The sequence below is a fragment of the Ictalurus furcatus genome, chromosome 26 (assembly GCF_023375685.1).
Source record: "Ictalurus furcatus strain D&B chromosome 26, Billie_1.0, whole genome shotgun sequence".
NCBI lineage: Eukaryota > Metazoa > Chordata > Actinopteri > Siluriformes > Ictaluridae > Ictalurus > Ictalurus furcatus.
Window position 1 is genome coordinate 12,636,508 of NC_071280.1, and position 18,030 is coordinate 12,654,537.

The 18,030-nt window shown below is 38.8% G+C and overlaps 1 protein-coding gene across 4 annotated transcripts in view; it reads left to right on the forward strand.

Annotated features, from left to right (window-relative positions):
* The window catches only part of atp11a (ATPase phospholipid transporting 11A), a 99,387-nt gene that overhangs the window by 70,025 nt on the left and 11,332 nt on the right, over positions 1 to 18,030 (forward strand). For all 4 annotated transcript variants that reach the window (XM_053616264.1, XM_053616263.1, XM_053616265.1 and 1 more), the window contains 8 exons: positions 1,702 to 1,883; positions 4,052 to 4,303; positions 5,533 to 5,707; positions 6,604 to 6,706; positions 7,508 to 7,653; positions 8,844 to 8,903; positions 9,032 to 9,159; positions 15,682 to 15,817. In XM_053616264.1, the coding sequence (XP_053472239.1) occupies positions 1,702 to 1,883; positions 4,052 to 4,303; positions 5,533 to 5,707; positions 6,604 to 6,706; positions 7,508 to 7,653; positions 8,844 to 8,903; positions 9,032 to 9,159; positions 15,682 to 15,817 (1,182 nt within the window). The remainder of the gene's footprint in view (positions 1 to 1,701; positions 1,884 to 4,051; positions 4,304 to 5,532; positions 5,708 to 6,603; positions 6,707 to 7,507; positions 7,654 to 8,843; positions 8,904 to 9,031; positions 9,160 to 15,681; positions 15,818 to 18,030) is intronic.

The following is an 18,030-nucleotide window of genomic DNA, read 5'->3' on the forward strand; positions in this document are numbered from 1 at the left end:
TTTAATCGTGGCATGGCCAGATCACATTTGGTGCCAAATGGGCGTGGCTGGTTTGAGTATGTCAGAAATTGCTGATCGCTTGGGAATTTCAAGAATGGCCAGACTGGTTCTAGCTGACAGGAAGGACATGACAACTACTCTTTATAACCACGATGAGCAGAAAAGCAACGCTTGGATCACATTTTCCCCCCAGTCTGATGTTTGACGTGAACATTAACCGAAGCTCTTGACCCCCTGTATCTGCATGGTTCTGTGCATTACACTGCTGACACGTGACCGGCTGATCAGATGATCGTGTTCCTAATAAAGCGGAACGTACATCCAGTCATCCTCCATATTTAAAGCCTGTAATTCGTAAAGCATCTCCGAACATTATCATTGATCACTATTTTGGCTTTGGGGAAATCTGATCCCGGGTCAGGTTCGGTTTGTACAGTATATTCAGGCTTGCACTGAGCTGCAGTGAGATTTTGACTCTCTCTCATTCCACTCCAGCATTTCACCAAGCCATGGTGACTAGAGATGATGTAAATTTGGATGTGGTTACTATAGTGAGACGAATAGAATAAGAGCACTCACTAGGCTGATTAGGGTTGGACGACCAGCAGTGTCGCATGTGATGTATTTAAAAGGTTAGCAGTTACATTGATGGACAAATTTCTAGCAGATTTATTACTTACGTAATCGGTTTTTCATTCGCATTTGCCAGTTAATCCAACATCCAGAGAAAGAAAAAGTCTACTACTGGTTGACTTTCCCAAAAGAATATGGTAGTTTTATACATACCACGCCCCAATTAGATTATATATTCAAATCCATATTAGATTATTTTTCCAGACTAGCTGTATATTGCTTTTGCCATCTATTTAAGCAAGAGTACAGGGCTGCAGGCAAGAGTCCGCAGGGTGATATTCGGTATAACCGCACGATTGCGAGTGCGATATTGCTTTTATACCACAGTTCATATCAACATTAATGTTGTATTAACTAACATTAATACAACGTTAATATCGATTAACTGACATTTCGGACACGACATGGCGAAACGTTCTGTGTATTTTTCCTCGCTAGCGGAAATAGATCCTGAAGCAGCCACACTCGCTTTATAGCACATCGGCTGGCTAGCTTAATGTAGATTTGTATGTTCCCGTTAAAGGTGCTTCCGGTACAATTGGCGTCCCTTTTGGCCTTCCTTTTAAGTCAAAAATGATATTCCTGAAAAGTATCGTTTGCCGTGTCTGCCGATGATGTCACTAACACCACTGTACTAACCGTTTCGATCTAGGAAGTTTTACGAATGCCGTTTGACCAATCAGATTAGCGAATCAGAACTAACTGTTGTATAATCAGGACTGTTTCTTTGTTACTGGATACACTGACATTTTATTTGTAACATTTTTTACATACTTGGTTTAGATAACTCACAGATTTACGTATGCTCACTATGAAGGGTATAACTTTTGTGGGACCTCCACAATGTAATATATATATTAAAATATTTAAAGATATCATATATATATATATATATATATATATATATATATATATATATATATATATATATATATATATATGAATTCCATTTATATCTTAAAAGGTTACTTAGTGTATCCCCTGAGTGTGCGTCGTCACTTCTAAGCCATTCCATTTTCCTTTGAAATGCTTATGTTTGCGTGTTTGACCTTCTTGCTTCCTGATTAGGAGGGTTTACGGACGCTTTGCGTAGCGTACAAGAAGCTGAGCCGGGAGGACTATGAGGAAGTGTGTCATCTCATCAACAGCGCTAAGCTAGCTCTGCAGGAGCGGGACAGGAAGCTGGCTGAGGCGTATGACCTCATCGAGAGGGATTTCATCCTGCTAGGAGCAACAGCTGTCGAGGACAGGTGAGTCATGAATCAAGGATTGTGAATCAGATTCAGTCTGACTTCAACGTAATTGCCCCTCCTGTATGTGTATCTTCTGTGTGTACTGATGCAACAGTCATGCATGCTCAGCCAGTCAATAAAGTCTATCCGTTAGGCTCTGCTGTCAGCAATTAACGTGGGGAGAAAGTAATTAGAGTCCCGCTTGAGTCGATTTGTGGCCAACAATGTGGCGTCTTGATGAAGTAGGGATACTGGTAATGCTTTTAGAAGTCTGTTAAACTGGGTATGTATAAAGTTATTAGTCAAGCAAATCAGGATTGATGCAAGAAGGAACTTGCTGTAGAGCAAAATGCAGAACTTTAATCATTTTGGGTTGGAGTGCTGCATTTTCAGACAGCAGATGACCCAATGAAACGAATCGGGAATGACTGACAGTTGCGGCTGACAGCTCAGCCAAAAAAGGCTGAGATTTTTGACCAAGAAATAAGATTAAATAGGCCTGCAATGTAATAACTAATAATCAACGCAGATGCATTCAAACAGTGCAGTCAGGTCTGTGGAGGCTGGCACTTGTCGTTGGTCTTATTTCTTATTAATTACTCTATGTAGCATCTTTTTCCTAAGATAGAGAGATAAAATGACAGTACATTTTCAATATAGCCCTTTCACAAATCACATTTCTGAGGTAGAAACCTGTGGGTGGGTGGGTGTGTGTGTGTGTGTGTGTGTATGTGTATATATCAGCCCCCTCCTTCCCCTTCTGTGGAACTACACATTATTCCTCTTCACAGTTGGCAGCTCTGAAAATGTGAAAGTACATGAAGTGCTTGTTGAATGTCTTCGACTTTGCAGTGAAGTCAGACAGCAAATAAAGTGCCTTGAATTCCCAAATCTCCCTTCGGAAGACAAATGAACTGGATGGAGTTAAAGGGTGGGGAAAAAAACCCCCAAAAAAACAAACACGAGTTCACATCGGTTGCCCGAGTACAAATTAAACAAAGGGTTAGAAAGCCAAAAGGTGGCAGCGGGAGTGAAGGAATGTGCAGGAGTGAGACAGACCCAAATGAAAGCGTTGTGCCTAGAGCGGAATGAGTCCTGGCAGCTCTTGATGAGTCGCAGTGCAGTGGGCGATGCTCATCGGGGGCTTTCGTGCAGTAATTGTCTGGCAGCGGAGCAGGACTGCGACTCCTTGCTGCTGTGCGGCTTAATTATCGAGTGAAGCAGCCTGTGACAGGGCAACTCAGGATCAGCTCCTCTCACAACTACCGAGAGCAGAGAACTGCTACTGTACTGCTAGTGATAGTGTAACTTCAGCAAAAAGGGAAAAAAAAGCACATGCACTGTGTACACTAACTGAGTAAAACATAGCGGATACCACTATGCACAACGGATGCAACAACTAATCGATAATTAGCTGCAACAACTAATCGATAATTATCGATTATGAAAATCGTTGTCAACGAATCTCATTATCGATTAGTTGGTCTGCGCACGGTTCGGGGTGCGTTTACTCTGCGTTACTTCTGTTCCGAAAACATGCTTCGGAGAGTAAATGCTAAAGTTGTGTCCCAAATGACGTACTATGCACCTACACTATGCACTGTGTACTCTACCGTCTAGTGTATGAGTTTTAGAAATGTAATATCATCTCAAAAGGAGCTCTAGCGGTTTTTTACTAACCAGAAGTATAACCGCTTTTTAGTCGACGGCGCGTGATGTCATACGCACGTAATGTGACGCTGTTAGCTTTAGCAGATACCCAGAGTCAGCAACATATGCACAAGTATTTATGCATTATTTTTATGAATGCACAAAAAGCACTAAATGAAACTACAGTGCTAAATGAAGAATAATGTATATATTCAGCTGTGTGTATTGGGTTCTTTTCAGTCTTATATAATTGGACAAACAGTTGTGTAAAGTTTTAGTCTGAAGTTTATATTTGTAACACTCAGTTTGTGGATTTTATTTAAAAAACAAAACAAAAAGGTACTGAAAATTTCACCCCCCCCCAATACGATTCATCGAAGATATATAAATAATTGGCCAACTAATCGATTATGAAAATAATAGATAGTTGCAGCCATAATTTATTGTTTTGCATTGATTAGCTTGCATGATATTTTAAAACAAATATATTTTGAGTCAAGTGTAAACCGTTTTCATCTTTGGATTCTCGTTTCCAGGCTGCAGGACAAAGCGGCCGACACCATCGAGTCCCTGCACAAGGCAGGCATGAAGGTGTGGGTCCTCACTGGCGACAAGATGGAGACGGCGGCTGCCACGTGTTACGCCAGCAAGCTGTTCCGCAGGAGCACGCAGATCCTGGAGCTGACCACGAAGAGGACGGAGGAGCAGAGTTTGCACGATGTGCTGTTCGAGCTGAGCAGGACCGTACTGCGGCACCACGGCACCATGAGCCGTGACACGTTCTCTGGGTGGGTATACACACACACACACACACACACACACACACACACACACACACACACACACACACACACACACACACCCCCACACCATACATAATACCTGTGGATCGAATCTGTGCTATAAACATGGAGATGGTTTGATACATGCACAGTGTAGCGTACATTCCCCTCTGAAACTATTGGAACAGCAAGGCCAGTTCATTTTTTTTTTTTGTTGTAGACTGAAGACATTTGGGTTTGAGATCAAAAGATGGATATGAGAAGAGAGTTTAGAATTCCAGATTTTATTTCCTTGTATGTATATGTAGATGTGTTAAACGGTGTAGAACATAGCACATTTTGTATCAGACCACCCAGTTTTTAGGCGAGCAAAAATATTGGAACATGCGACCGACAGGTGTTTCTTGTCACCCAGGTGTGTCCTGTTAGATTGATCGTTTAAACAGTAAATTGCTCTGAACATCTGCTCTTGGGTTTAACCTTCAGTTTTGCGTATGAAGGCCGCAGTTGTTGTTAAAAACGATAACCCAACATGACGATCAGAGAGCTGTCTATGGGAGAAACGTTAGCCATTTTGAAGCAGAGAAAAGATGGAAAATCTATCAGCGGCATTACGCAAACATCAGGCATGTCCAATACAACAATTAGTATGTTCTGACAGCTGTGATACATGGATACACACACACACACACATAGAATCAAACATATTACACATAGCATGCACAAGTGATTTGGAAAATGGAGATATGGTTAAGAGAAGACACTCGGTAGGTGAATAATATGCATCATACATACAGTATGCTCAGTCAGCACAGGAGTTGAGTTGTGAAGATAAACACACACACAGTAATAGAATTAAACCTAATGCACTAAATGAATGAATGCACATGCAGTTGTTTTCCATTATGTGGCTTAAATATGTTATAAATTGGTTCATCCCTAAACTATGGATAACGTTGGAACTTTAGTAACAAACGTACTAAGTGACCTTGAGCTTCGGAAAGGCGCTATATAAATATATCTTCGTCTACTATAAGAGCCAACCATCAAAGCACAGATCGATTAAGGAACAGCTACACATGCAGCAAAATGAGTGGTTTTATTCCAAGCTCGTTGGATTACTCTTCTATAGGTTAGTACTGCCATAGCGATTAACAGGAGATATATCATGCAGCCCTTATTCCTTTAACACACGCATTGTGAATGAGCCCGCCTGTATACATGTGTTTCCACAGCCTGTCTAATGAGTTCCAGGACTACGGGCTGATCATCGACGGAGCCACTCTGTCTGCAGTGCTGAAACCGGTGCAGAACAGCAGCACAGGAAACTACAAGGAGATCTTCCTGGAGATCTGCAGGAACTGCAGCGCCGTGCTGTGCTGCCGCATGGCCCCGCTTCAGAAAGCGCAGGTAACCCAGAATTTCCTCTTCCAGTCCATGTGGGACATGTTCCTGGATCCATATCACTGGAATGACATAACATTACAGTAATGTTAGCTCGCTTAATATCAAACACGGCTAATTTTATTATTTACACACAGCGGTTAGCGTAATGTTAGCTCGCTTAATATCAAACACGGCTAATTTTATTATTTACACACAGCGGTTAGCATAACGTTAGCTCGCTTAATATCAAACACGGCTAATTTTAGTATTTACACACAGCGGTTACAGTAACGTTAGCTCGCTTAATATCAAACACGGCTAATTTTATTATTTACACACAGCGGTTAGCATAACGTTAGCTCGCTTAATATCAAACACGGCTAATTTTATTATTTACACACAGCGGTTAGCATAACGTTAGCTCGCTTAATATCAAACACGGCTAATTTTAGTATTTACACACAGCGGTTACAGTAACGTTAGCTCGCTTAATATCAAACACGGCTAATTTTAGTATTTACACACAGCGGTTACAGTAACGTTAGCTCGCTTAATATCAAACACGGCTAATTTTAGTATTTACACACAGCGGTTACAGTAACGTTAGCTCGCTTGGTAGCAAACAGGAAATCTTTAAAGGTTAAGGTAGAGTTTAGGTTAAATGAAGTGTCACTAACCTTTGATTATTCTGCAAAAGTAGTGAGATGTGTCATTTTAGTGAAAATTGTACGTATTAACTGCCGCACGTACAACATTACTTACGGTACTGCTGTATCGACGATACTGCGATTTAAAATATACAGTGGTGTTGTGGTGTTTTGAAGCTTTAGTATCGCGGTAGTACCGGTATACCGTACAACCCTATTTCCATGTTAGGACTTGGTTTGAACATGGACTTGAACATGGTTTTGCTCTTTCAGATCGTTAAGCTGATAAAGATGTCAAAGGAGCATCCCATCACTCTGGCCATCGGAGACGGCGCGAATGACGTCAGCATGATCCTGGAAGCTCATGTGGGCATCGGTAAGCACACGCCTCTAACTAGAAGATATTTTTGAACCCTGGATCAGCAGAACTACAAACACGATTACTGTATTTGCCTTAACTGTTAAGTGTTACTTGTTGCAGTACCGCTGCACATCCGGCTTGCTAGTCAGCAGCTCTTCCAGCAGCTTTACTGCTGATTTATGCTTTCGCCGTGGTGATTTGTGTGAAGCAGGGCAGAAGGGAAGAGGGCTCCCTGCGATCAAAAAGTAGCTGCTGTTATAATGCACCCCCTCGTGACAGTGCAGACTTTACACATAAATTAGGCATCATATTTAGCTACCATATGGTAAAACAGATGGTTCTGGGTCTCTTAAATACACACAGTAAACTCTGTGAAGTACTGGAGAAGTAAATAATGATTTATGTGCTGGTTTTATTAGGATAGAAAGTATGTTAAGGTATTTTTACACTGCTAACGGCCTGGGTGACTGCACTGTACCTGATGATTGTTCCTTTTTTGTACTATAGTTTGTTTTACTACAATTAAAACAATGTTATATGATACAGTTCCTTGAATTTGGAAAAATGACTCCAGTAACTTTAGTAAATTTTTCAGTATATATATTTTTTTAATTTTCAGAACTTAATCATAATCATTTTTAGATTTTATATTTACATTTTCAGGATTGATCTTATAATATTTTACTCATCAACCACGTTGACTAATCATCAGTACCATTCCTAATGTATTGTAATGTCCAATGTGATGCACACATTTTACTTGACTGTTTTGCCTGCTTTGGCCTCCAAAGACTAGTCTGTTCATTCTGCCTCTAGGCATCATGGGTAAAGAGGGAAGACAGGCAGCCCGCAACAGTGACTATGCAATTCCAAAATTTAAGCACCTAAAGAAGATGCTGCTGGTGCACGGCCATTACTACTATATCAGAATATCCGAGCTGGTGCAGTACTTCTTCTACAAGGTAGAGGTTTTCTCTCATGTAGTACATGCAAAGTTTATTGTTTTATATGCACATGTATACTGTATGTTTTTGCAGTTTTATTACATTAAATGTCTTTTGTTTAGAGTGTACACTTGAGGTCATACGTTTACGTGCAACTAGCAGAATCTGCAAAATGTTAATCATTTAAAAAAATTATATATCATACAAATGACATTTTGTTTTTTATTTAGTTCTGCCCTAATAAACTATTTCTAACTAAATTTACACAAATGAACCAGTTCAAAAGTTTACATACGCTTGGTTATTAATACTGTGTGTCGTTACCTGGATGATCAACCACTGTTTTAATGTTTTGTGAGAGTCAATCATGAGTCCCTTGTTTGTCCTGAGCAGTTAAACTGCCCACTGTTCTTCAGATAAATCCTCCAGGTCCTGCACATTCTTTACTTTTCCAGCTTATTCTGCATATTTGACCCCTTTCCAGCAGCGGCTATTTGATGTTGAGATCCATCTTTACACGCTGAGGACAACTGAGGGACTCGTACACAACTATTACAAAAGGTGCAAACATTCACTGATGCTCAAGAAAGCAACGTGATACATTAAGAGCCAGAGGGGTATAAACTTTTGAACAGGATGATTGGTGTAAATTGTCATTGTTTTCTGGGAAACATGTAAATATCTTATGTAGCTTCTGAGGGGTAGAACTAAATGAAAAAAGAAAAAAGATCTTTAAATAAAATAACAATTTACATCGATTATCCTGTTCAAAAGTTTACACCCCCCTGACTCTTAATGTAACGTGTTGCCTTCTTGAACATCAGTGAATGTTTGCACCTTTTGTAATAGTCATGCAATTTTTATGATTCTTCTTATGATTTTTTAAAAAATGATTAACGTTTTGCAGATTCTGCAAGGCGTATGTAAACCTATGTCCGCAGCTGTACATTGCATGCTACGGTATGGCATTTTGTATATGTTCTATTGCGAGGAAGGTGAGGTAGCTTTTTAAGGGAAAATAGCACCATGGAATCTTAGCGCTATATTTAGTCTGTGAGTTCACGCTTCATAATGTGTGGTGTGTGTGTGTGTGTGTGTGTGTGTGTGTGTGTGTGTGTTTTTGGTTTGTTTGTTCCCCCCTCCCCACTTGGGACTGCAGCAAAAATCTGTACGTTTTTATCTCTCTTTCTGTGTCTCTCTTTCCCCAGAATGTGTGCTTCATCTTTCCCCAATTTCTTTATCAGTTCTTCTGTGGCTTCTCCCAGCAGGTATGTATACAGCACCACCAAATGTTCATTGTTCAGCATGTGAAGAATCTTCATGTGTGATTTCTAGAGTTTGCATTTCCTTGCATTGTGGATCTTCCTCCCCCCCATCTCCCCCCCTCCCCCTACAGCCACTATATGATACGGCATATCTCACACTGTACAATATCAGCTTCACCTCGCTGCCCATCCTGCTGTACAGTCTGATCGAGCAGCACATCAATATGGACATCCTGAAACGGGATCCTTCGCTTTACAGGTTTGTCTTTACACACCATGAGCTGGAAGAATCACCGACATGCATATGTCCAAAAGTTACATCAATATTTATGCAATGAAAGTTATGCGTATTCAGAGTGGAGTTGCGCACGTGCTGAAGTGGATTTTTCAGATTATGCAAATTGAACTGTGTGTCTAGTTCACACCTACAAGTTTGCCAGATGTATTTTAATGAGTATGAGGCATCAGATATATAGTGTCTAGACCACCATTAAACACAAGCACTTTCCTTTAAGCCCAAAACAATTAAGGGATAGAAAATGCAGACTGAAGACACAGACACATCATTTTTCCCCCCTTGCTCTCAAATGGTGATGTAATATGATGTAACATAAACACAAGAGACGATTGGGGGGGACAAAAAGACTAATATGGTGATGTATGAAATGAGAAAATGGTATGTGTTGAAATAAACATCTAATTGGTCTAATATACTGCTGATTGAATAGTCCTTGTTGCAATTATCACATTAGTGATAATGTATAATTAGTGCAAATGATTAACGTATAAAATAGAAACGTGTCAAATAGCACTTGATCCAACACAGCTTTCTGTTGTGCATTTTTATTTCTTTCTTATCACATACTGATACCATACAAATTAAAGTTGCCACAGTATACTAAATCTGATCATGGTCAAATAGAAGCTATTTTGTGACACTTAGTAAGCATGCTCACAGTTTGAACCATAAACTGATTATGGATTTATCGAATACGCTCACTTTAAAGGGATAGTTCACCCAAAAAAGAAATTTCTGTCATTAGTTACTCCCCCTCAGGTCGTTCCAAACCCATCAGACTTCCGTTCATCTTCAGAACACAAATGAAGATGTTTTAATGAAACCTGGGAGATTTCTGTCCCTCCATTTACAGTCCAGTAACCAAAACTTTCAAGCTCCAAAAAGTTCATAAAGGCATCGTAAAGGTAATCCATGTGACTCCAGTGCTTAAATCCCAGTTTTATGAAGCGATATGAATGCTTCGCTTGCGCAAAAATAAAATGAAGTTAAGTCTTTATTGACTAAATATCTTCACTTCCACATAGATCTCCGACACATGTTCACAAGAGAACCACGTTATGAACTTTTTTGGCTCTTGAAAGTTTTGGTTACTTGAAGTGGACTGTAAATGGAGGGACAGAAATCTCCCACGTTTCATTAAAACGTCTTCATTTGTATTCCGACTATGAACGAAGGTCTTATGGGTTTGGAACGAAATGAGGGGGAGTAACCGATGACAGAATTTTCATTTTTGGGTGAACTATCCCTTTAATTCATTCATTGAGTCAAGTACAGTTAGGCCTGGCGTTACAAACTGGTAAACTTTTAAACCCTGGGTGTCTGAGATTTATGCTTCAGTGTAAAGTGACGTTAATTGTGAGGTAGATACTCAGACATTGGAAAGGAATTAGATCAAAGTCATGCAGAAGAAAAAAAACTTAGTATACGTTTTCTATCTTAAAATTGATATAATACAGTAGTACATAACATTCGTTCCTGTTGGTTAGTGAACATAAAACTATTCTTTGACCTCCCATGTAGACACCTCTGATATTTTAGGCTGTTTTATCTTTGTTGCTCTTTCTATGAACTATACAGTATGTAAATTGTGCTGAACATGCTGGCTATTTATAGCAGTGGCAGCCACTGTCTCGTGCACACACCCACACATACATACTGTACACACACACACACACACACACATACACCAGAGGGGGCAAGCAGACTGAAAGGGACAGGTTGAAGAGTGTGTCTTGGCTGACTGAAGCTGGAATACTGATAACGGCAACGCTGATAAAAAAAAAAAAAAAAAAAAAAAAAAAAAAAACGTTTTATAGCCTCTTAACCATCCTCCATCTCACTTCACATTAAACTCTACTTCCAAAAGGCTTACTCATGATTGTGCATCATTAAACAGCACAAATTAACCACTACTTTGTCTTATTCTTTTAGCTGAGGCTGGAATTCTTCAAAGTACCAGAAACTGTTGGATTTGCACATTTAAAAAATCTCAAGGGTTCTATTTCCCCTATATAAAAAAAATTAGATAAATCTTTATTATTCTCTTTCTATCTATGGGGTTTTTTTTGTTTTGTTTTGTTTTTTTTTATAAATTATGTGGAGCTCCATACGAGTGTACCAAAAAGGAGACCGTAATCCTGTTAGCTTTGTCACACCGCTATCGGCTGACTATTTCAGGAAGCGCAGCGCTGCAAACCTGGGCAACTATTAGATTAGCAGTGCACACACTCCATAAATCCCTTCCCATAAATAGAGGCTGCAAACAGATGTGGGAAAGAACACGGAGAGGTACGGCTAGGACACGAGCAGTATTCGCATAGAAACCAGTCGCAATACGACTGATTATAGCATGCATGATAATAATAATAGTAATGCACAATGATGCAGAAATCCTTGCGTCATCAATGCAAATGCTCTGTTAAAATATACAGTGCACTCCACTAATATTGGCACCCTTGGTAAATATGAGCAAAGAAGGCTGTGAAAAAATGGTCTTTATTGTTTAGAAACATTTTGTTCTTTTGTTTAAAAAAAAAATTCACAAAAATACTCTGCTCTCATGGATATTAAACAGTTGCGAACACAACACAGGATTATCCAAAAAATAATCAATAAAAATCTTTGTTAAATGTAGGTGTGCGACAATTATTGGCAACCTTTTAGTCAATACTTTGTGCTACCTCCCTTTGCTAAGATAACAGCTCTGAGTCTTCTCCTATAATACCTGATGAGGTTGGAGAATACAGGGCAAGGGATCTGAGACCATTCCTCCATACAGAATCTCTCCAGATCCTTCACATTTTGAGGTCCATGCTGGTGGACTCTCCTCTTCAGTGTCAGTTGGTTTGACATAAATGATGCAACATTAAATGTAACTATAAATGTCATGGACGGAAAGTATGTTGTGATGATGTGCTGTTTTAATAAACAAACATTGTAATCATTGGCAAATTGTTGTAAAATAAGAGGAATAAAACCCTTCAGAGCATGGTGTTCTAGACAGATGCTAATAGTTATCTAAATCACACGAACCTGTTATTGATTATTTTCCGATAGCAGTCCTGTTTTATTCGATAACATGTTCAGAACCTTACATGCATGAACACGCTCTCAGAAGGAGAGTACATTCGAAGTCATTTCTCGAAGACTGTCAGGAAAGATCATTTCCATCATCTCACAACCACAAGTGGAAAAACCAATTTCATTTTTAGTGCCACTCGGTTGTGGTATCACCTCCCACAGACCATAATAATGGGGATTTTTCAACCCCAAAAGAACGTTAATACGTAATACGACCAATGAGTAGAACGCTTCCTGCTAGTTATTAGCTTTCAGACTTTGTTTTCCGCTTTATTTTATTAGCTGACGTAATCCTGTAAGAGTCTTTTAGGATTTCTTAAATCAATACATGTACAGTGCTTTACAAAAGTATTCACCCCCCTTGTCATTTTTCCTATTTTGTTGCGTTACAACCTGTAATTTAAATGGATTTTTATTTGGATTTCATGTAATGGCCAAACACAAAATAGTCCAAATTGGTGTCATGAAATGAGAAAGATAACTTGTTTAAAAAAATTCTAAAAAAGAAATTAAAAACTGAAAAGTGGTGCGTGCATGTGTATTCACCCCCTTTGCCATGAAACCCCTAAATAAGATCTGGTGCAACCAATTACCTTCAGAAGTCACATAATAATTAGTTTAATAAAGTCCACCTGTGTGCAATCCAAGGGTCACATGATCTCAGTAGATATACACCTGTTCTGAAAGGCCCTAGACTCTGCAACACCACTGAACAAGGGACACCGCCAAGCAAGCAAGCACCATGAAGACCAAGGAGCTCTCTAAACAGTTCAGGGACAAAGTTGTGGAGAAGTACAGGTCAGGGTTGGGTTATAAAAGAATATCCGAAACTTGGCACCACAACAAACTTGCCAAGAGCGTGCTGCCTACCAAAATTCACAGACCAGGCAAGAAGGGCATTAATCAGAGAGGCAACAAAGAGACCAAAGATAACCCTGGAGGAGTTGCAAAGCTCCTTAGTGGAGATTGTAGTATCTGTCCATAGGACCACAATCCACAGAGCTAGGTTTTATGGAAGAGTTGCCAGAAAAAAGCCATTACTTAAATAAAAAAATAAGCAAGCTCGTTTGCTGTTCACCGAAAGGCATGTGGGAGACTCCCCAAGCATATGGAAGAAGGTACTCTTTTCAGATGTGACTAAAATTGAGCTTTTCGGCCATCAAGGAAAACCCAACACCTCTCATCACCCCAAGAACATCATCTCTACAGTGAAGCACGGTGGTGGCAGTGTCATGCTGTGGGGAAGTTTTTCATCAGCAGGAACTGGGAAACTGGTCAGAATTGAAGGAATGATGGATGGCGCTAAATACAGGGAAATTCTTGAGGGGAAACCTGTTTCAGGAGTAGTTATGCACACTCAAGATTTCTGTTTCTTTTTTTTTTTTTGTCTTATTTCTTGTTTGTTTCACAATAAAAAATGTTTACATCTTCAACGTGGTAGGCATTTTGTGTAAATCAAAGGATACAAACCCCAAAAAAAATCCATTTTAATTCCAGGTTGTAAGGCAACATAATAGGAAAAATCCCAAGAGGGGTGAATACTTTCGGACGACACTGTATGTGGGTGGGGATCTAAAGTTTGAATGTTGTTATAGATTACATTTCTGTGTTTTAAACTTCAGCAGAATGCATTATTGTGCTACAGTTCAAAAACTTCTGGCCCTGCCATTTGAATTTGGCAGCAGATGACTTTGTTTGTTCAGCTTTTTTTTTTTTTGTTTTGTTTTTTTTGCTTTGTTCCAGTAATCGATACACTGTTTTCCTCTGGCTCGTGGATGTAATTGCACACAAACTATCTTTTACATGGAGCCAGGAAAAGCACTGTTGGCTCTTGGCCTTGTTTGGATCGTTGTACTGTAGCGATACTGCTAACTAAGTGCTTAATCAATCTATAGCCGTGCTTTCAAGAGCACAGTCCCGAAGGGTTCAAGCCTACACAGGTATATTAGGGAGCATATAGCAGTACAGCATTTAAGAGTGTTTAGGGGTTAGGAGCCTGCGGTATTAAGGGGTTTAACAGGAATATGGAGTAAGTCTTGGCACTGTAATGCAGGGCCAAGGGGATATAAGTGAAAGTCAGTAGCAATGTTAACTTAAAGGAATACAACAGTGTTTTTCTTTCCTCTGTAATGTGTGTGTAATTACTATAGTATATAGTAAATACTAAGAATTTTGACACGTGTTTCCTGTACCAAAAAGAAAGTAAGAATGGAAAACATATTGACTCGAAACTCCTTTATAATGGAGGTCTAAGGGCAGAAATCTGTAAAGTAATAAAATAATCAAATCTGTCAAGTAACAACTAAAAGAAAGCGCAGAGTTCTTAATCCTGAAGGCTTTCCCATGGTGGAAAAACTAATGACTATTACAAAGCTTTGACACTGGAGATAATTTATGGATTTTTGCTGGCTCGCTTTCTTTGTGTGTGTGTGTGTATATATATATATATATATATATATATATATATATATATATGCGTGTATGTGTGTTCCCTGTCCCTGACTTAGTGAACTAGCGTGAAGATGTGTTTTTGACAGAGACTCTGAAGCACTTCTGTATATCTGTGCCTGCCGGTGACTAGTAACCAACTTCCTGTTTACACTTGCCCAGTGTGCATGAATGGTCACGTGACATGCATTTTCAGTCGTGTAGTGTGGACGGAGATCGTTTCCGAAACACAGCGGAAACGCCAGCGTGGACGAGGATCGTTTTTGTTTTAAAACGCTGTTTTAAACACACACTAGTGTAAACAGGGCCTATGTCTCTCAGGATTAGGTCAGGTCAACCGATAGTGGATTTTACAGATACCGATGACTAAGTTGGGCAGTGCCTGCCCATAACTGTTCCATCTTTTGTTTTTCGATACTTTTTAAAACTGATACTGAATGAAAACACTCAAAGTAAAATATTGCTGAAGTTTATTAAAAAAATAAACAGTATTGACTGTACCATGAAAATATACTGTAATAAAATAAAGTATGATAAATATTGATGTAAATAAAAGATATAAATCAAAACTGAACCCAAAATTTTTTTTCAGTGATGGTTTTTATTTCACCTCTAGAGGCCGCTCTCGTTCTGTATAATGACAGCGGACTCTTCTCAGCCGCTACCGTTGTGGATTTTTGCCGATAACAGAAAGTTCTAGCAATCGGTTATTCGTAAAAACCAATCAATCGGTCAACTTCTACTCTGGACACGGGCATCTGCTAAATCCTGTAAACTTCATAAAAACACTATTATGTACCATATATAAAAGTTCAGAAATCCATGCATATTATATGATTTGAAGTTGATCAAGTCGAGGTTTACATTTCATTACATGTACTTTCACACAGTGTAAAATTCCATCCTCATTTTAAGTTTTGTTGCTAAACTTCTTTCTTGCTCTTGTTTTTCCAGAGACATCGCGAAGAATTCTTTGCTGCAATGGCCCATCTTCATCTACTGGACGTTTCTAGGAGTCTTCGATGCACTGGTCTTTTTCTTTGGTGCTTTCTTCCTATTCGACAACACCAGCTTCACCAGCAACGGACAGGTAACATCTTAATCACCATCACAATCCACCAACAGCGTTCTTTTTTTTTTTTCTCATGCGTGTTTTTCTCTTTATTTTTCACACCATTGTTTTCATCTTTAAGTTCTTTTCATCCATTGAGTAATTTAATTATCAGTCAGAGCAAGAGATTGCAAGGTGTGTCTGTGTGTCTGTGTGTGCGTGTGTGTGTGTGTGTGTGTGTGTTTGTGGGTAAAGTGGTAAAATGAGGCAGCTTGCACACATTTATAACCATTCCAGGTGCTTCTCCATTCATGTATGGGACAAAGCATGCTGGGACATCTTTCTCTGTGCCATCAAGTATGATCATATTAATCTTTTTGGATTGCCTGTTTCCTGTTTGATTTGGTTTCGGGGTTTTTTTTTTTGTGTTATTATGACATCCTAATTTTTCTTCATTTTTTTGCCCCTCCCCTTTCTCCCTTCTCTGGTTGATTTTTATTTTATTTATTTTCTCTCTCTTTCTGTTTCTTCCTCTTATTTCTTGCTCTTTCCTGTCCCCCCTCTCTTTCTCCCCTCTTCCTTTCCTCAGCTAATGGCCACAAACACGCAGATGGTAAGCCTGTCCCTGTCTGTCTCTCATCCTCTTTTTAGTTTTAGTTTGGTTTGTTTCTACCCCTCTCACCTTCCTCTTCCGACACTGACCCTCAAACACATCTCATTAAGTCCTAAAACATTCCCTTTTTCACTCGTTCACTCATTCATTAGGCCTGGGTGCTGCAGGATTAATCCACCACCCCTCTCATGTTCCCCTCTCATTGTGTAGTACACTAGAGCACGTTTTTGTCTTTGTGTGTGTCTGGTGCAAAAAACACTCCAAGAAAGGTGGCACTGTAGTCATCCTCGTAGGTTTTGTTGGACTTCCTGTCCGTCATCTCACAGCTCACTGCAAGGGCAAACAGGGAAAGTGGAAAATAAATTTGATATCAATGTGCTGCACATTCAGGCTGGGCAATATGACAATATAATATGGATATTGTGATTAATTATGATAAGATATACTTTTCTCAGATATCATGGATATCTTATACTTACATTTAATAATTTTCATCAAACTAATTTTTTCTTCTTTTTCAAATAATTATATATTTTTATTTTTTTCACTACTGTTTATTTGCTGTTTGTTTGCTTGTTTGATTTTGGTAGTTTGTTAGCAAACATATATATTACGAAACAGTTTGTATATTGTAGAATCATCTTCAGGTGTCGTTATATGATCACATTGTTTTTAATTTAAAAAAAATTGTTTTCTTTATTTTTTATTTTTCATACACATTTAAATATAAGTATCATCAAACTCAGTCGTTTTCTTATATCATGCTACATATCTTGTAAAAGTGTTAGTTTTTATAGTTGTATAGTCATATTGCCCATCCCACTATACATATACATGGACGTAATATACTTTTAAGTATTGTGTGATGATTAACATCTCAAATAATTCGAAGTAACAGTGCGTTTTTGTAGAGAATTTGTCCTTGCAGTGGTTTTAACATTGCATTTTGCCTTCTCACAGTGGGGTAAGTTCACCGTGTTCCTGTTTTACATACATATGTTTTCCACTGGTACTAGCAACTCATCACCTTCATCCTGTGGTGTTCACTAAAACTCTAAACATTACACTGCATTTCTCCATGTTTGCTGTGGATTGTTTTTCATGTATTATTATAATATATATATATTTTTTTTACTTTTGGAGTCTGTCATTGTAATCAGAGGACAGCTGGTATAATATATATCTATAATATACAGTAGATATACATATATTAGATACATTAGCTAGATGACCGGCCGACCCATTTTGGAATAAATGTTCCCCATAGACACATTGATTTTTGCCTGTTTTTAAAGGTTTCTTTCATTAAGATGTTTTTTTTTTTTGGCTGCAGAAGTCAAATACATTGAACAACCTCCTGAGCACACCTCGCAGAATTTATCGGTCTTATGCTGTATAATTTTCAGCCCAGTTTTGTTTCAGTGAGAAAAATCACACGTGTTTGAGTTTTAAGCTCGGCGGTCTTAAAGCTAGAAATGTGACCTGCTCAGAGTTTTTTTTTTTTTTTTTTTTATTGCGTGCGAGCATGCCTACAACGCTCATCCAAAAGACACAAATAGGAAGCTGGCATAAGATTACGTGAACTTCACAGAACAACTACAAATACAGTAATGGAAATGTAAAAACATAACCAAAACAT